General features: G+C 55.5%; 3 protein-coding genes across 8 annotated transcripts; 2 read left to right on the top strand and 1 right to left on the bottom strand.

The window, feature by feature from the left end:
* The first annotated feature begins 682 nt into the window (after nucleotides 1-682).
* IFI30 (IFI30 lysosomal thiol reductase) lies at nucleotides 683-2,778 on the top strand. Of its 2 annotated transcripts, XM_030466320.1 has the most exons (7): nucleotides 688-871; nucleotides 1,367-1,546; nucleotides 1,630-1,704; nucleotides 1,930-2,025; nucleotides 2,242-2,394; nucleotides 2,471-2,539; nucleotides 2,626-2,778. In XM_030466320.1, exons 1-7 carry the CDS (start codon nucleotides 746-748, stop codon nucleotides 2,689-2,691), a joined length of 765 nt encoding a protein of 254 aa, XP_030322180.1. In that variant the 5' UTR covers nucleotides 688-745; the 3' UTR covers nucleotides 2,692-2,778. The 2 variants fall into 2 exon arrangements, with proteins under 2 accessions (XP_030322181.1, XP_030322180.1); XM_030466321.1 differs by lacking the exon at nucleotides 1,630-1,704 and having other exon boundaries at nucleotides 683-871.
* A 204-nt stretch (nucleotides 2,779-2,982) lies between these two features.
* Nucleotides 2,983-12,870, top strand: MPV17L2 (MPV17 mitochondrial inner membrane protein like 2). Of its 4 annotated transcripts, XM_030466337.1 has the most exons (7): nucleotides 2,983-3,001; nucleotides 3,864-4,056; nucleotides 5,270-5,440; nucleotides 6,729-6,805; nucleotides 6,949-7,077; nucleotides 7,157-7,219; nucleotides 7,402-7,658. In XM_030466337.1, exons 2-6 carry the CDS (start codon nucleotides 3,882-3,884, stop codon nucleotides 7,190-7,192), a joined length of 588 nt encoding a protein of 195 aa, XP_030322197.1. In that variant the 5' UTR covers nucleotides 2,983-3,001; nucleotides 3,864-3,881; the 3' UTR covers nucleotides 7,193-7,219; nucleotides 7,402-7,658. The 4 variants fall into 4 exon arrangements, with proteins under 4 accessions (XP_030322197.1, XP_030322199.1, XP_030322198.1 ...); XM_030466339.1 differs by lacking the exons at nucleotides 2,983-3,001; nucleotides 7,402-7,658 and adding an exon at nucleotides 12,731-12,870 and having other exon boundaries at nucleotides 3,824-4,056; XM_030466338.1 differs by lacking the exons at nucleotides 2,983-3,001; nucleotides 7,402-7,658 and adding an exon at nucleotides 8,268-8,311 and having other exon boundaries at nucleotides 3,825-4,056.
* On the bottom strand, nucleotides 7,671-15,739 carry RAB3A (RAB3A, member RAS oncogene family). 2 transcript variants are annotated; one of them, XM_030466328.1, is made up of 5 exons: nucleotides 14,437-14,542; nucleotides 12,694-12,921; nucleotides 11,232-11,350; nucleotides 10,489-10,613; nucleotides 7,671-9,091 (listed from the first exon to the last, which is right to left on the bottom strand). In XM_030466328.1, exons 2-5 carry the CDS (start codon nucleotides 12,919-12,921, stop codon nucleotides 8,901-8,903), a joined length of 663 nt encoding a protein of 220 aa, XP_030322188.1. In that variant the 5' UTR covers nucleotides 14,437-14,542; the 3' UTR covers nucleotides 7,671-8,900. The 2 variants fall into 2 exon arrangements, with proteins under 2 accessions (XP_030322188.1, XP_030322189.1); XM_030466329.1 differs by lacking the exon at nucleotides 14,437-14,542 and adding an exon at nucleotides 15,628-15,739 and having other exon boundaries at nucleotides 7,688-9,091.

Genomic DNA, 15,739 nt, shown 5'->3' with positions numbered 1-15,739 from the left:
CCCAGTATTTGTTACTGTAAGAAGAGGAGTTTTTTTGTTTTTTTTTTTTCTTGTTTTGTTTCTTTTTTTTTTTTTTTTTTGTACGGTACTTCTTTAAAAAAAAAAAAAAAAAACCACCCACAAAACCAAATCCCCCCCCCCAAAAAAAAATAAAAAAAGAGAAAAAAATTAAAAATAAACAGAATTAATGAAACGACTGCGGGGATTTTTTTTTTTTTTTTTTGGCAGGAGGGGGTGTTAAGAGCGGAGGTGGGAGGGTGTTTGTTGGGTGCAGGATGTGACCCATCCCACTGGGATTATTCTGCTCCCTGGGATCCGGAACCAACCCCGAGAAACGGCTGAAAAAAACCCAAACGGAGCCTCCCTGGGGCAGTACGGAGCTTCCTCAAAAAAAAAAAGAACCTAAAAAGCCCTAAACCTCATGGGGGGGGGTTGGGCACCCCGCACCCTGAGCTTGGGGGTTGGGTACGGACACCCCCACCCCCCCCTCTCTGCCTGGCTGGGAGAGGTCAAGCGCCGGCTGCTCCGCCGTGGGGTTTGTCGCGACATATCTCGACTCTTGGGGACGAAGGGCTGTGACACCACCCCCCCACAAGGGTGAGACCCCGGGGACGGGGGGGGGGGGTCAGGACCGGACGTCCCCACGTGAGTCAGCAGCGTCACGGGGGAGCGGGACGGGAAGGGCGGGCGCAGAGGTGGCTTTAAAAGTCCTCGGAGGGGTCGGGATCGTCACCCGATTGTCCCCATGGCCCCCCCTGCCCCGCCGCTGGCTCTCCTGGCGCTGGTGGCCCTGCTGGCCCCGGGGATCGGGGTGGCTTTGCCCGGTTGTGACAATCCCTGCGCTTCCTCGGACGTCGCCGTCGCTTGCCAGGTCAGAGCCACGGGTGCCGGGGCTGTCCCTGCAGGACAAGGACACGCGGGACTGGGACAAGAGGGGGTGGGACACGGCTCAGAGCCCCCACCCCGTGGCAGACCTCAGCCCCGGGCACCTCTGACACTTCTGGGGTTTTTTTCAACATAAACCAAATTTTCAGCTTATTTCACTCTGAATGTCCCCGGACGGTGACATTGCTGTGACAGTGGGGGTGGTGGCACCCTGTGAGCCCTGTGGAGCTACAGCCACAGCCGGTGGTGGTTGTACCCCCACCCAGGCATACCTCGGTTTTCGAGGGTTTTTTTCTTTCTTTGTTTTTTTCTCCCTCAATATTTTGGGGAAGTTCTCGTAGAAAGCCCCAGCAGCGCACGGGAGGCCCCTGGTGGCTTTCACTTCCCTCCCAACCCCCCCCTGCTCCACATCCCAGGAGCTTTGCCCCATCCCCTGTTAAACTGGGACCCTGCAAGACCCCAAAACCTCCCGGTACCGCAGGCTGAGAGCCGCTGCGGTAACACCCCGCACCCGGCGGCTCCTCCGGTGGAGCTGAGCCTCTACTACGAGAGTCTGTGCCCTGCGTGCCGCGGGTTCCTGGTCCATCAGCTCTTCACCTCCTGGCTGGTGCTGCCCCCCGAGGTCCTCAACATCACCCTGGTGCCCTACGGCAATGCCCAGGTAGGAACCGGCCCGGTTCGGTACCGCGGGTGCGTGTCCCGGTACCACCGGGCAGCGCTCAGAAGGTTTGGTTGTTCCCTCAGGAGAAGAACGAGAGCGGGAAGTTGGAGTTCGAGTGCCAGCACGGGCAGGAGGAGTGTTTGGGGAACATGATTGAGGTGATGGGGGGGTCGTTTCCAGGTGGTCTTTGGGGGGATGTGGTGTTTGGGGGGATGTGGTGTTTGGGGGGATGTGGTTTAGGGGGAAACTCTGTGGAGAAGGGATGATGGTTGGACTCGATGATCCCAAGGGTCTTTTCCAACCTGAATGATTCTCGGGTTCTATGCTGCTGCTGATCCCTTTGGGGGGGTCCCGCAGCCCCTCAGCCCCTCACCCCCCCACAGGCCTGCCTGCTGCACGAAGCACAGAACTTCAGCACCTCTTTCCCTGTCATCTTCTGCATGGAGTCGGGCAGCTCTGTCACCAAGAACCTGGAGGCCGTATGTCCCCCTTCCCCATCCCCTGACACCCCACCCTGGGGACCCTGACCCCACGGACACCCCCATCTCCCTGAACCCCCCATTCCCCACCTCCTTATCCCCCTGACCCCCACATCCTCCTGACCTCCTTCTCCTCCCAACCCCCCATCCCCCTCACCTTCCCCTTCCCTTTCCCCCCTGACCCCCCCCAATCCGTGTATCCCGCACCCCGGGCAGTGCCTCCAGGTCTACGCCCCGCACTTGGACGGAGCCCGCATCTCCTCCTGCGTGCGGGGCCCCACTGGGACCGCCCTCATGCACCGCAACGCTCAGCTGACCCAAGCTCTCGATCCCCCGCACCATTACGTCCCCTGGATCCTCATCAACGGGGTAAGGAGAGGGGAGGGGATGCGGGGGTCCGGGGCTCTGTGGGGACCCCCCTGACCCAGCCCCGTTCCCTCCCCAGAAGCACACGGAGGAGCTGCAGGCCCAGGCTCAGACCTCGCTGCTGGGGCTGCTCTGCCACCTCTACCAGGTGAGTCGGGGGGCTGGGGGGCTGCGGGCGATATCCCCGTCGCCATCTCTGTCCCCTCCGGGGCTCTACCGCCCGCTCTCTGGCAGGGGGAGAAGCCCGAAGCCTGTGGGGGCTCAGGGACCCCGAAAGCCCCGGGCGGCTGCAGGCGCTGAGGGACAGCGCAGAAGCACGGAGCGAGTGGATAATAAAAAAGTTTTGTGTAATGATAAAAATAATAAAAACCAAAAAAAACACAACAAGCGGCTCCCGAGCGGTGTGTGCGGGGAAGGGGAGGGGCGGGAGTCTCTGCGGGGACCCCCGGGGGCTCTGTGGGTGTCATGGCGGCGCCCTGTACGGCAGTGGGTGCCATGGCGGCGCCCTGTACGGCAGTGGGTGTCATGGCGGCGCCCTCAGAGGGTTCCACGGAGGGCACCGGAAGCGGAAGTTACAGCTTTCGCGTGCCGGTTGCGCGAGCGGGCGGCGGTGAGCCGGGGGGGGGGAACTGGGAGTACTGGGAGTACTGGGGAGGGGTCAGTGGGGACCCAGGGAGAGCTGGGGACGCAGGGGGGCAAACACTGGGGGGGGTTCAGTGGAGGGGTCTGGGAAGGTCCTGCAGCGCTGACTGGGGGGACTGGGACGGGTACGGGGGGAACTGGGAGCGTTCGGGAGTCCTAATGGGGAGAACTGGGACAGAGCAGTAGTGCTAACTGGTGGAACTGGGGGAGCACAGAGTGCTAATTGGGGGACACAGGTGGAACTGGGAGGGTACAGGAGGAACTGGGAAGTCAGAGGCTGCCAACTGGGGGGAACTGGGAGGTTACAGGGTGCTAACTGGGCGGCACAGAGGGAACTGGGAGGGCACCGGGTGGTAACTGGGGGACACGGGGGGAACTGGGAGGGCACAGGAGGAACTGGGAGGGCACAGGAGGAACGGGGAGGGCAGAGGCTCCTAACTGGGGGACACAGGGGGAACTGGGAGGGCAGAGGCTGCTTCACAAGGGGGAACTGGGAGGGTACAGAGTGCTAACTGGGGGGCACAGCGGTAACTGGGAGGGAGAAGGGTGCTAACTGGGGGCACGGGGGTAACTGGGAGGGCAGAGGCTGCTAACTGGGGGCACAGTGGTAACTGGGAGGGAGGAGGCTGCTTCACAAGGGGTAACTGGGAGGGAGGAGGCTCCTAACTGGAGGGCACAGAGGGAACTGGGAGGGCACAGGGGTAACTGGGAAGGAGGCTGCTGCTAACTGGGGGCAGAGGGAACTGGGAGGGCAGAGGCTGCTTCACAAGGGGGAACTGGGAGGGTACAGTGGTAACTGGGAGGGAGGAGGCTGCTAACTGGGGGTACAGGGGGGTCCTGTCCCCAGGATGCTGTCCCGGGGCCGGCAGCTCCTCCGCCGGGTGTCCCCGCGGCTCTCGGGCCGCCTGCTCCTGGTGACCAACACGGCGACCTGCGGGGCCCTGCTGGCTACCGGGGACACCCTGCAGCAAGCCTGGCACCACCGGAACCACCCCGACACCGAACCCCAGCTGGCACGGACAGGTGACAACACCAGGGCTACGGAGGGGGGGACACAGCAACTGCCCCTGTGCTTGAGTCCTGTGTCCAGTTCTGGGCCCCTCAGCCCCTCAGGAAGGAGATTGAGGTGCTGGAGCAGGTCCAGAGAAGAGCAAGGAGGCTGTGAAGGGATCCAGCAGAATTCCTGTGAGGAAGGGCTGAGGGAGCTGGGGGTGTTGAGGCTGGAGAAGAGGAGGCTCAGGGGAGACCTCATCACTCTCTCCAACTCCCTGAATCCTGGTTGGAGCCAGGTGTAGCCCCAATGGGATGAGGTTCAACATTCCAAGTGCCGGGTCCTGCACTTTGGCCACAACAACCCCATGGGGAGCTCCAGGCTGGGCACAGAGTGGCAGAAAGGGACCTGGGAGTCTGGATTGCCAGGAAGCTGAACATGAGCCAGCAGTGTGCCCAGGTGGCCAAGAAGGCCAATGGCATCCTGGGCTGGCTCAGGAACAGCGTGGCCAGCAGGTCCAGGGAAGGGATTCTGCCCCTGTGCTCAGCTCTGGGGAGGCCACACCTTGAGTCCTGTGTCCAGTTCTGGGCCCCTCAGCTCAGGAAGGAGATTGAGGTGCTGGAGCAGGTCCAAAGGAGGCAACTGGGCTGGTGAAGGGATCCAGCACAGATCCTGTGAGGAAGGGCTGAGGGAGCTGGGGGTGTTGAGGCTGGAGAAGAGGAGGCTCAGGGGAGACCTCATCACTCTCTCCAACTCCCTGAAAGGAGGTTGGAGCCAGGGGGGGTTGGGCTCTTTTCCCAGGCAACTCTCAGCAAGACAAGAGGGCAGGGTCTCAAGTTGTGCCAGGGGAGGTTTAGGTTGGAGATGAGAAAGAATTTCTTTCTGGAGAGGGTGATCAGACATTGGAATGGGCTGCCCAGGGAAGTAGTGGATTCTCCGTGTCTGGAGATCTTTCCAAAGAGCCTGGATGTGGCACTGAGTGCCATGGGCTGGGAACTGCAGCAGGAGTGGATCAAGGGTTGGACTTGATGATCTCTGAGGTCCCTTCCAACCCAGCCCATTCCATGATTCTATGATCTCCCCAGAGGTGCTGAGCACCCAGGAGGGGTGTGGGGGGGCTGAGCTCCATCTCCAGAGTCTCCAATCATGGATCTGTTTTCCAGAGGGAGGGAGGTTGGGGACACACACACACACACACACATCAATAATTGAGTGTCCCTGTCCCCTGGGGGTGTTGTGTTGCAGGCAGGATGCTGGCTGTGGGGTGCAGCATGGGGCCCCTGCTGCATTACTGGTACCTGTGGTTGGATGGAGCCTTCCCAGGGATGGGGCTGAAGGGGCTCAGAGCTGTCCTGAAGAAAGTTGTCATCGACCAAGTGGTGGCATCACCCGCCCTGGGGGCCTGGTACTTCTTGGGTATGGTTTGAAAAATTAAAAAAGGGAAAAAAAAGGAAAAAAGGTGGGATTGACCCCAAAGCTCCCCCAGGGGCTTTTTGGTGCAGCTGGCCCTGGATTAGTGATATTTTGGGGTGTCTGGGGTTTAGAAGTGATGGTCAGAAGGAAAGGTGCACTGAGAAAAAAAAGCAAGGGTTAAATAATAATAATAATAATAATAATAATAATAATAATAATAATAATAATAATAATAATAATATTGGATACTAAAGAAATTAATATTAACAATCATAAAAATTAAATAATAATAAAGACTAATAACAAATTAAATAATGACATTAATAATAACAATAAAAAGAAATAATAAAGACATTAATAATAATAATAAAGAAATTAATACTAACAATAAAGATTTAAATAATGAAATTAATAATAAAGTAAATAATAAGTAACAATAATAAAGAATTAATAATAATAAAGAATTAAATAATAATAATAATTTTAAAAATTGGATAATAAAAAATTAAAAATTGGATAATAAAGAAATTAATAATAAAAATTAAATAAAGACATTAATAATAAATAATAAGGAAATTAATAATAACAATAATAAAGACTTAAATAATAATAGACATTAATCTTAAATAATAATAAAGAAAATAATAATACAAATAATAAAGACATTAATGATAAAGACATTAATAATAGTAAATAAAGAAATAATAATAAAGAAATTAATACTAACAATAATAAAGATTTAAATAATAAAGAAATTGATAATAATAAAGTAAATAATAAATTAATAATAACAATAATAAAGAATTAAATAATAATAATAATAATAATAATAATGCACCAGCACAGCATCACTTCATCACTTCCTACACCTCTTTACAAGGAGCTGTTCTATTGCACAAGGAGCATCAATCATCAATCAGCACCTATTTATCCAAACAAACCAGAGTTAATAATACCCATCCAGCTGGGGGGGTTGGGTGTCTCCCCCATGGGAGGGAGTTGGATCTTGAAGGTCCCTTCCAACCCAACCCATTCCATGTGTGAGGTGGCTCAGTGACACCAAGGGACTGTCACCCTCCTGTGATGGGGTGGGGGGGTGTCACTGCTCTCACCCCCTTGCTGGGAGTTTTTGGGGTCTTTTTTTTTTTTTCCTGAGCTGAAATTCCCCCCCCCCCCCCACCTGCAGCCTGGTCCCTGCTCATGTCCCTTTGTCCCTCCTGATGTCCCTTTGTCCCTCCTGATGTCCCTTTGTCCCTCCTGATGTCCCTTTGTCCCTTTGATGTCCCCCCAGGCATGGGCACACTGGAGGGCCAGACCCTAGAGGAGAGCTGGCAGGAGCTGAAGGAGAAATTTTGGGAGTTTTATAAGGTAAATCCAACCCCCCCTTGAGCAATCCCATCCAGCTTGGGATGCCCTGCTGGGATCACCTCCTCCTTATCTCTCCCCCCCTCCTTATCTCTCTCCCCCCTCCTTATCTCTCCCCTCCTCCTTATCTCTCCCCCCATCCCCAGGCTGATTGGTGCATCTGGCCAGGGGCTCAGCTGCTGAATTTCCTCTTTGTCCCCCCCAAATTTCGGGTCATTTACATCAATTTCATCACCCTGGGCTGGGACATTTACCTCTCCTACCTCAAACACCGGGTAAGCATCACCCCCCTTACCCCCCCCAGCATCCCCAACCCCCTCACCCCCCTCACTAGCCACCTCTCCTCTCTCCTAGCCCACTCCACCCCCTCCTGAGGACCACCAGCTCTAGAGCCTCCTGGGGACCTTTCCAGCAGCAGTGAGATTTTTTTTTTTTTTCCTTTTTTTTTGGGGGGGGAAGGGGGCAAACCCCACATTTGGGGCATTTTGGGGGCTCAATCCACAGCCCTTGTTAATTAACATCCCCCATGGGCTGGGGGGATGATTTTTAACCAAGGTAGCCTGTTATTTTTTTATTTTTTTTTCCCCATTTCTCCACAGAGCTGGGGGAGGAGCTGCCAGCACCCACATCTTATAAAAATAAGGGTGTGAGCATCAGCTGTGACAGCAGCAGAAGGGACATGAAGGCAGTGAGGTGGGAGGGGGGATTTAAATCCAAATTTTTCCAAGCTTTGACCTCTTTCCTTCCCACCCCTGGGTGCTCCCTGGGAATCTCTCTGGATGCAAAGTGCCTCCTGCCCCCCACACCCAAGAACCATTTGTTAATTAAGAAATCAATTTGTGCCCTGGCAATGACCCTGAGGCCCCAGTAATCAGCATTGATTTATTTCTTCACAACATTTCTTTAATACAGTGATTTTTAGGAAATCCTATTCTGGGTTTTTTTTGGGGTTTTTTTCTCTGTTTTTGTTTTTTTTTCCTGTTTTTTTGACACTTTTGACATTTGTACAGTACAGTGTTAACTCTTCCATAAGTGAACTTCACAAAAAATACAGGAAAGGAGGGAGGAAGGAAGAAGATGATGGTACCAGGGAGTGGGAAGAGGAGAAAGAGGTGGGGAAAAAAGGGAGGGGGAATAATCTGTAAAATAAAGACACAACATTCCAAGGAAAAATAAATAGAGGGGAGCAGGACCTCTGGGTCTATCAGGGAACATCCACTGAGTCACAGTCTCCACAGAAGCACAAACACAACGAGGAGCTGAACACCCTGCAGCAAATTAACCCTTCCCTCCCCCAGCTAAGATTGGGATTCCAGTTGGGAAAGGTGGGATTGTCCACAAAGCTCCTGGGGTTCCTTTGCTGCAGCTCATTTGGGGCTGGCCCTGGATGAGTGAAATTTAGGGGGGGGGTGTTTTTTATTTTTAAACCTTTAAATAGGATTTTTTTTTTTTTTTTTTTTTTTAGAAGTGATATTCACAAGCAAGGTTACCACGCTGAGAAAAAAAAAATAATAATGAAGAATTAAATAATAATCATCATAATAATCATAATTATTAACTGCACCACCACTGCCACAGCACAGCATCACTTCCTACACCTATTTACAAGGAGTTGTTCTTATGTACAAGGAGGAAGACGGTGGGAGCATAAATTAGCATCTATTTATACAAATAAACAAGAGTTAGGAAATATCCATCCATCTGGGGGGGGGAACAAGGGGAGCCAAGCAGCAAAGAGCCCCCCTGGGAGCTCTCTGAGCAGGCTGGGAACACAGAGAAGGAGTTTTGGGGTCACACCCCCTGCGCCCCTTCCCTTCCCAAGGGGGTTTGGGACCAGGGGGGTGTGAGGAGGAATTATTTCAGGGAGAAGGGGGAGTGTGGAGCATTAAAAGCAGAATGGGGGGGTGGGGGGGAGGTGTTTACCTATCAAATAAATTAAGGGAGGGGGGGCACAGCCTAACTGGAGGGGGGGGCTCCTGGAGGGGCCGCAGCCCTTTGGGAGGTACCAGCAGCAAAAGCCCCCACGGGACCCCCCCGAGAAGAGGGGTAGGGGGGTGCACTGACCAATTTTGGAGGGGAGAAGGGGGGGGGGGTGACCCTAGCAGGCACAGTCCTGGTGGGGGGGGGCCTGCTGGTCAGTCAGTTGGGGACCTTGCTTGGCCCCGGTGACAGCGGGGTCGGCGGCGTCCAGGGACTCGGACATCTTCTCACAGATGATGTCCACCAAACGCTCAAAGGTCTGCTTGACGTTGATGTTGTCCTTGGCACTGGCCTCAAAAAACTCAAAACCTGGTGGGGATGGGACACGGGGACAAGGAGGGGGACAGAAGGACAAAGAAGGGGACACAGAAAGAAGGGAAAAAGGACACGGATACAAAGAGCGAGGGGAACGCGTCAGGGCTGGAAGCTCCCAAGCTGCAGCTCCCAAGCCCAGGAAGCTCCAAAAAAAAAAATCATTTTTTTAATATTCTAATTATTAATCCCAAATAAATAAATTTTAGAGGGGGCACGGCTGGACCCCACCCCTAGGGACACCCAAGTTTTGGTGTCAGATCATCTCTTGGTGTGGGTTTTTTTTTTGATGGAAAGTGTAGAGCCCACATTTGACACCAGATTTCTCCACCCCCAAAGTCATTCCTGATATCAGAATTATTACAAGGGAATTAACCCCTTAATTAAATTATTTGGGGGGAAATAATGAGTTGGGGGTGTTTGTGTCACCCCCCCTATCAAAACAGAATTATTACAAGGGAATTAACCCCTTAATTAAATAATCTGGGGGGAAGTAGGGAGAAGGGGTGTTTGTGTCACCCCCCTATCAAAACAGAATTATTACAAGGGAATTAACCCCTTAATTAAATTATTTGGGGGAAAATAGGGGTGTTTGTGTCACCCCCCTATCAAAACAGAATTGTTACAAGGGAATTAACCCCTTAATTAAATAATCTGGGGGGAAGTAGGGAGAAGGGGTGTTTGTGTCACCCCCCTATCAAAACAGAATTATTACAAGGGAATTAACCTCTTAATTAAATTATCTGGGGGGAAACAGGGGAGAGGGGGTGTTTGTGTCACCCCCCCTATCAAAACAGAATTATTACAAGCTCCTAATTAAATAATTTGGGGGAAAAGATGGGGGAGGGGGTGTTTGTGTCACCCCCCATCCAAGCAGAATTCTAACAGTCAGGGAATTAACCCCTTAATTAAATTATCTGGGGGGAAATAGGGGGAAGGGGTGTTTATGCCACCCCCCCTCTCAAAGCAGCATTATTACAAGGGAATTAACCCCTTAATTAAATTATTGGGGGGAAATGGGGGTGTTTGTGTCACCCCCCTATCAAAGCAGAATTATTACAAAGGAATTAACCCCTTAATTAAATTATATGGGGGGAAATAGGGAGAAGGGGTGTTTGTGTCACCCCCCCCATCAAAGCAGAACTGTTACAAGGGAAATAACCCCTTAATTAAATTATTTGGGGGAAAATGGGGGTGTTTGTGTCACCCCCCTATCAAAACATTATTATTACAAGGGAATTAACCCCTTAATTAAATTATCTGGGGGGAAAATGGGGGTGTTTGTGTCACCCCCCTATCAAAACAGAATTATTACAAGGGAATTAAGCTCCTCATTAACTGATTTGGGGGGAAATGGTGGGGAGGGGGTGTTTGTGTGCGTGTCCCCAGCTCACCCAGGTGCTCAGCCAGCTGGCGGCCCTTCTCCGAGGACACCACCCGCTCGTCCTCCATGTCACACTTGTTCCCCACCAGCAGGACTTGGGCGTTGTCCCAGGAGTAGGTCTTGATCTGGGTGGACCTTTGGGAAGAGGCAATTAAAAAAAAAAAAAAAAATTAAAAAAAAGGGATTTTGGGGATGGGTGGGATGGCCACAGAGAGCAGGGTTGGGTTGAGGGGGGGATCCCTGGTGTCTCACCAGTCCTGGAGAGCATTGAAAAAAATAAAATAAATAAAATAAAATAAAATAAAATAAAATAAAATAAAATAAAATAAAAGGATTTTTGGGATGGGTGGGGTGCCCACGGAGAGCAGGGTTGGGTTGAGGGGGGGTCCCTGGTGTCTCACCAGTCCTGGAGAGCATTGAAAAAAATAAAATAAATAAAATAAAATAAAATAAAATAAAATAAAATAAAATAAAATAAAATAAAATAAAATAAAATAAAATAAAATAAAATAAATAAAAGGATTTTTGGGATGGGTGGGGTGCCCACGGAGAGCAGGGTTGGGTTGAGGGGGGGTCCCTGGTGTCTCACCAGTCCTGGAAAGCATTGAAAAAAATAAAATAAATAAAATAAGATAAAATAAAATAAAATAAAATAAAATAAAATAAAATAAAATAAAATAAAGGGATTTTGGGGATGGGTGGGATGCCCACGGAGAGCAAGGTTGGGTTGAGGGGGGGTCCCTGGTGTCTCACCAGTCCTGGACAGCATTGAAAGACTCCTCGTTGGTGATGTCGTACATGAGGATGAAGCCCATGGCACCCCGGTAATAGGCGGTGGTGATGGTTCGGTACCGCTCCTGTCCCGCCGTGTCCTGGGGATGGGGAGGGGGGGAACAGCCTGTCACCCCTTAGGGGACACGTGTGGGTGTCCTGGGGGGCCTCAAGGACACCTCAGGGACACCTCTCCCCCTCCTCGTCACCCCCCCAGCTCTGTCAAAGGATGGAGGAGAAGCCACCCCAAGGGCACACAGCCTCCTGCTGGCATGGGGGGGACCTGAGGGGACCTCTGGGGACTCCTTCAGGGACTCCTGGGACCTCCAGGGGTCCTATAGGGATCTGTGAGGTCCTCCAGGGAACCTCTGGGGACCTCTGGGGAATGTCTGGGGACCTGTAGAGAACCTATAGGGGCCTGTGGGGACTTCCAGGGAACCTCTGGGGACTCCTGGGGACCTGTGGGGATTTCTGGGGACCTGTGGGGACCTATAGGTCCCGGTGGGGACCTCCAGGGAACCTCTGGGGAACTCCAGGGGACCTATAGGTACTGATGGGGACCTCCAGGGGACCTGTGGGGACTCCTTCAGGGACTCCTGGGACCTCCAGGCGTCCTATAGGGATCTGTGAGGACCTCCAGGGAACGTCTGGGGACCTATAGAGAACCTATAGGGGCCTGTGGGGACTTCCAGGGAACCTCTGGGGACTCCTGGGGACCTGTGGGGACTTCTGGGGAGCTATAGGAACCTCCAGGGGACCTGTGGGGACTCCTTCAGGAACTCCTCGGATCTCCAGGGGACCTATAGGGACCTGGGAGGACCTACAGGGAACCTCTGGGGACCCTTTGGGGACCCATAGGGGCCTGTGGGGGCTTCCAGGGGACCTCTAGGGACTCATGGGGACCTATAGGGACCTCTTGGGGACCTGTGAGGACTTCTGGGGACCTATAGGTACCGGTGGGGACCTCCAGGGGACCTCTGGGGACTCCTTCAGGGACTCCTGGGACCTCCAGGGGTCCTATAGGGACCTGTGAGGACCTCCAGGGAACCTCTGGGGACCTCCAGGGAACCTATAGGGGCCTGTGGGGACTTCCAGGGAATCTCTGGGGACTCCTGGGGACTTCTGGGGAGCTATAGGAACCTCCAGGGGACCTGTGGGGATTCCTTCAGGGACTCCTGAGACCTCCAGGGGTCCTACAGGGACCTGTGAGGACCTACAGGGAACCTCTGGGGACCTCCAGGGGACGTTTAAGGACCTGTAAGGACTCAGAGGGAACATCTGGGGACCTCCGGGGAACCTCTGGGGACCTCCAGGGGACCTCAGGGGGTTCCTGGGGACCTATAGGGACCTGTGAGGACCTCCAGGGAACCTCAGGGGGTTCCTGGGGACCTGTGTGGACTTGTGAGGACCTCCACGGGAGCGGTGGGGACTCCTGGGGTCTCACCCAGATCTGCAGCTTGATCCGTTTGTCGTTCCTGTAGATGGTTTTGACCTTGAAGTCGATGCCGACGGTGCTGACGAAGGCGGGGGTGAAGGAGTCGTCGGCGTACCGGAAGAGGAAGGAAGTTTTCCCCACGCTGCTGTTCCCAATGATGAGGATTTTAAACATGTAATCAAAATTCTGATCCGAGGATTCCTTCTGCCCGTAACGGGAATCTGTAGCCGACGCCATCTGCAAGGAGAAGCCACCATCACCATAACCACCATCATCATCATCACCATAACCACCACCATCATCACCACCATCATCACCATCACTATCATCATCATCACCACCATCAAAATCATCACCATCACCACCACCATCATCACCATCATCACCATAACCACCACCACCATCACTACCATCACCATCATCACCACCACCACCACCTCGGTGACAGTGCCAAATTCACACCACACCATGTGTTGAGTCATGGGTTGGGTTGGGTTGGGTTGGGGGGGGTTGGAAGGGGTCAACCAGGCCACCCCTCTGCCCACCTTAAAGGTTGGGGGACAGGGAGGACCCCCCCCTGAGTCTCCCCCATCACAAAATGGCCCCCGGTGCGTGGGGACCACCCAGGAGGGTGCTGGGGGTTGGGGGGGGGATGGGGTAAAGGTGGGAAGGGGGAGCTGGAGGGTGCACAGGGGGTTGTGGGGGGGCAGAGGGGGTGCAGGGTGACACTGGGGGGGTGCAGGGTGATGCTGGGGGGGTACAGGATGACACTGGGGGGGTGCAGGGTGACACTGGGGGCTACAGGGTGACACTGGGGGGGTGCAGGGGGTCGCTGGGGGGGTGCAGGGTGACGCTGGGGGCTACAGGGTGACACTGGGGGGGTGCAGGGTGAGGCTGGGGGGGTGCAGGGTGACACTGGGGGCTACAGGGTGACACTGGGGGGGTGCAGGGTGAGGCTGCGGGGGTGCAGGGTAAGGCTGGGGGGGTACAGGGTGAGGCTGGGGGGGTGCAGGGTGAGGCTGGGGGGGTACAGGGTGATGCTGGGGGGGTGCAGGGTGAGGCTGGGGGGGTGCAGGGTAAGGCTGGGGGGGTGCAGGGTGAGGCTGGGGGGGTACAGGGTGATGCTGGGGGGGTGCAGGGTGAGGCTGGGGGGGTGCAGGGTGAGGCTGGGGGGGTACAGGGTGACACTGGAGGGGTGCAGGGTGATGCTGGGGGGGGCCCAGTGCGCTGTTGGGGGGGGTACGCAGGATGCAGAGGGTGTGCGGGGGGGGGGGGGGGGCGGGGGGAGAGCAAGGTGCTGCGGGGAGGGGGTGCAGGGTGATGGGGCAGGGGGGGATTGCAGGGTGCCCGGGGGGGGTGCGGGGTGCCGCAGGGAGGGGGCTCAGCCCCTGCCCCTCCCCGCAGGCCCAGCGCAGCCCCGCCGGTCCTCGTTCTACCGAGAGAAAAAAACCCGCATCCGCCCCGCTCCCCGCTCCGCATCCACCTCACACCCTCCCCCCCTCAAAAAAAAACCCGCATCCCCCCCCCCCAGCTCTGCAGCCGCCATGCCCCCCCCCCCCCGTCCCCCTCTGCCGATGCCCAGGGGGTGCTCAGGGGGGGGATGTTCAAGGGGGGCGCTCAGGGATGCTCGGGGGGGGCTGCTCACGGGGGGAGGTGCTGAGGGGGGGTACGCGGTGTGTGATGATGGGGTGGGGGGGCTTGGGGGGGGGGTTCCTGGGGGTGGGGGGGGTGGTGGCGGGGGCGCGCGCTCACCTCCAGCCCGCGCTCGCGCCGCCGCCTCCTCCTCCCGCAGCGACTGCAGCAGCGGCGCGCGCCGCCCCGGCGGTTGCGGAGCTCGGATGACGTCACGGGAGGGGGGGGGGGGATGTTGCGGGGGGAGGTTGCGGGGGGGGGGAGGAGAGAAAATAGAGTGGGAGGGGTGATGTATGCAAATGAAAATCGTGACGTCACAGGAAAGGGAGAATGGTGATTGGTTGGAACTGCTGACTGATGGACACGCCCGAGGGTGCGGGGCTGGAGGGTGGGGGTTGGGGGGTGAGCCCCCCCCTCTCAGAGCGGTGGGTGAGGCCGAGACTCCCCCCGGCGCAGCGCGCAGTGGTGCGGTCCCGCAGCGCCCCGCGGGTGTGGGCTGAACCATTCCCTCCCCGGATAGGGGGGAGAGGGAAGGACCATTCCCACTGAGAGGGGAAACGGAGAGGGCGAGGCTTCACAGTCTCCTCTGTCGCGACATGACCCCCTGTTGCGACGGCCAGGGGCCTCCCTGAGGCTTGCAGTTAGGGGCGGCCTCACCACATCCTCTCACTAGGAGCATCGAGCCCACCCTGTGAGGCCTCAGCCTGCGGGGTCTGGTGCTCCCAGTGCTCCCAGTGCTCCCAGTACTCCCAGTGTCCCCAGTGTTCCCAGTACCTGGCCCAGCCGGGGTGAGGGTTGTAGGTGGGCGGCCATGTCCTGCCCGAGCCCCCGCGTCCTCCTTCGCCCTGAGGCCCTCAGGGGGATTAGGGGGAGGCAGCATATGGCGGCCTCACGGGAGGGCAGCGAGGACCCAGTGGGACAGGGACACCCCCCAGAGCCCCCAGAAGCAGTGGGACAGGGCAGGGAGGGTCCCTTGGGTGCTGCCCTCCACCTCCAGCCACAGCCTCCATCGTCCTCCTCACCACATGGGTGCTGCCCTCAGCCCAGAACCATCCCTGGCAGCTTCATCCCATCCCAGTCCCTCACACCCGGGGTGGGGACAGCAAGGACGGAGCCACCACCGCCATCCCCCGGGGCACCCGTGTGGGGTGAGAGGCCCCACGGGTGGGGATGTGTTTGCAGAGCTCAACCACCCTTGGGAGAAATGCGGAAGAGCGGAGGGGCAGAGAGGAGGAGAAGGAGGAGAAGAAGGAGAAGGAGGAGGAGGGGAACGGGCCCTGCGCTGCGCCAAGCCGGCGATTAAATATTTACCTTAGCCGGTTGTGTTTGTGGGTGATGGAGAAGCTGTTTCCAGGGAGGAGTTGGCTTTTGTTCCAACACGGAGCAGGGACCTTCTCAATGTCCAGCGGGAGACGGGGCCACC

This window comes from Calypte anna, chromosome 28 (genome assembly GCF_003957555.1).
Source record: "Calypte anna isolate BGI_N300 chromosome 28, bCalAnn1_v1.p, whole genome shotgun sequence".
Taxonomy (NCBI): domain Eukaryota; kingdom Metazoa; phylum Chordata; class Aves; order Apodiformes; family Trochilidae; genus Calypte; species Calypte anna.
The sequence above is the reverse complement of the archived record's forward strand: the minus strand, read 5'-3'. Positions and strand labels throughout refer to the sequence as shown.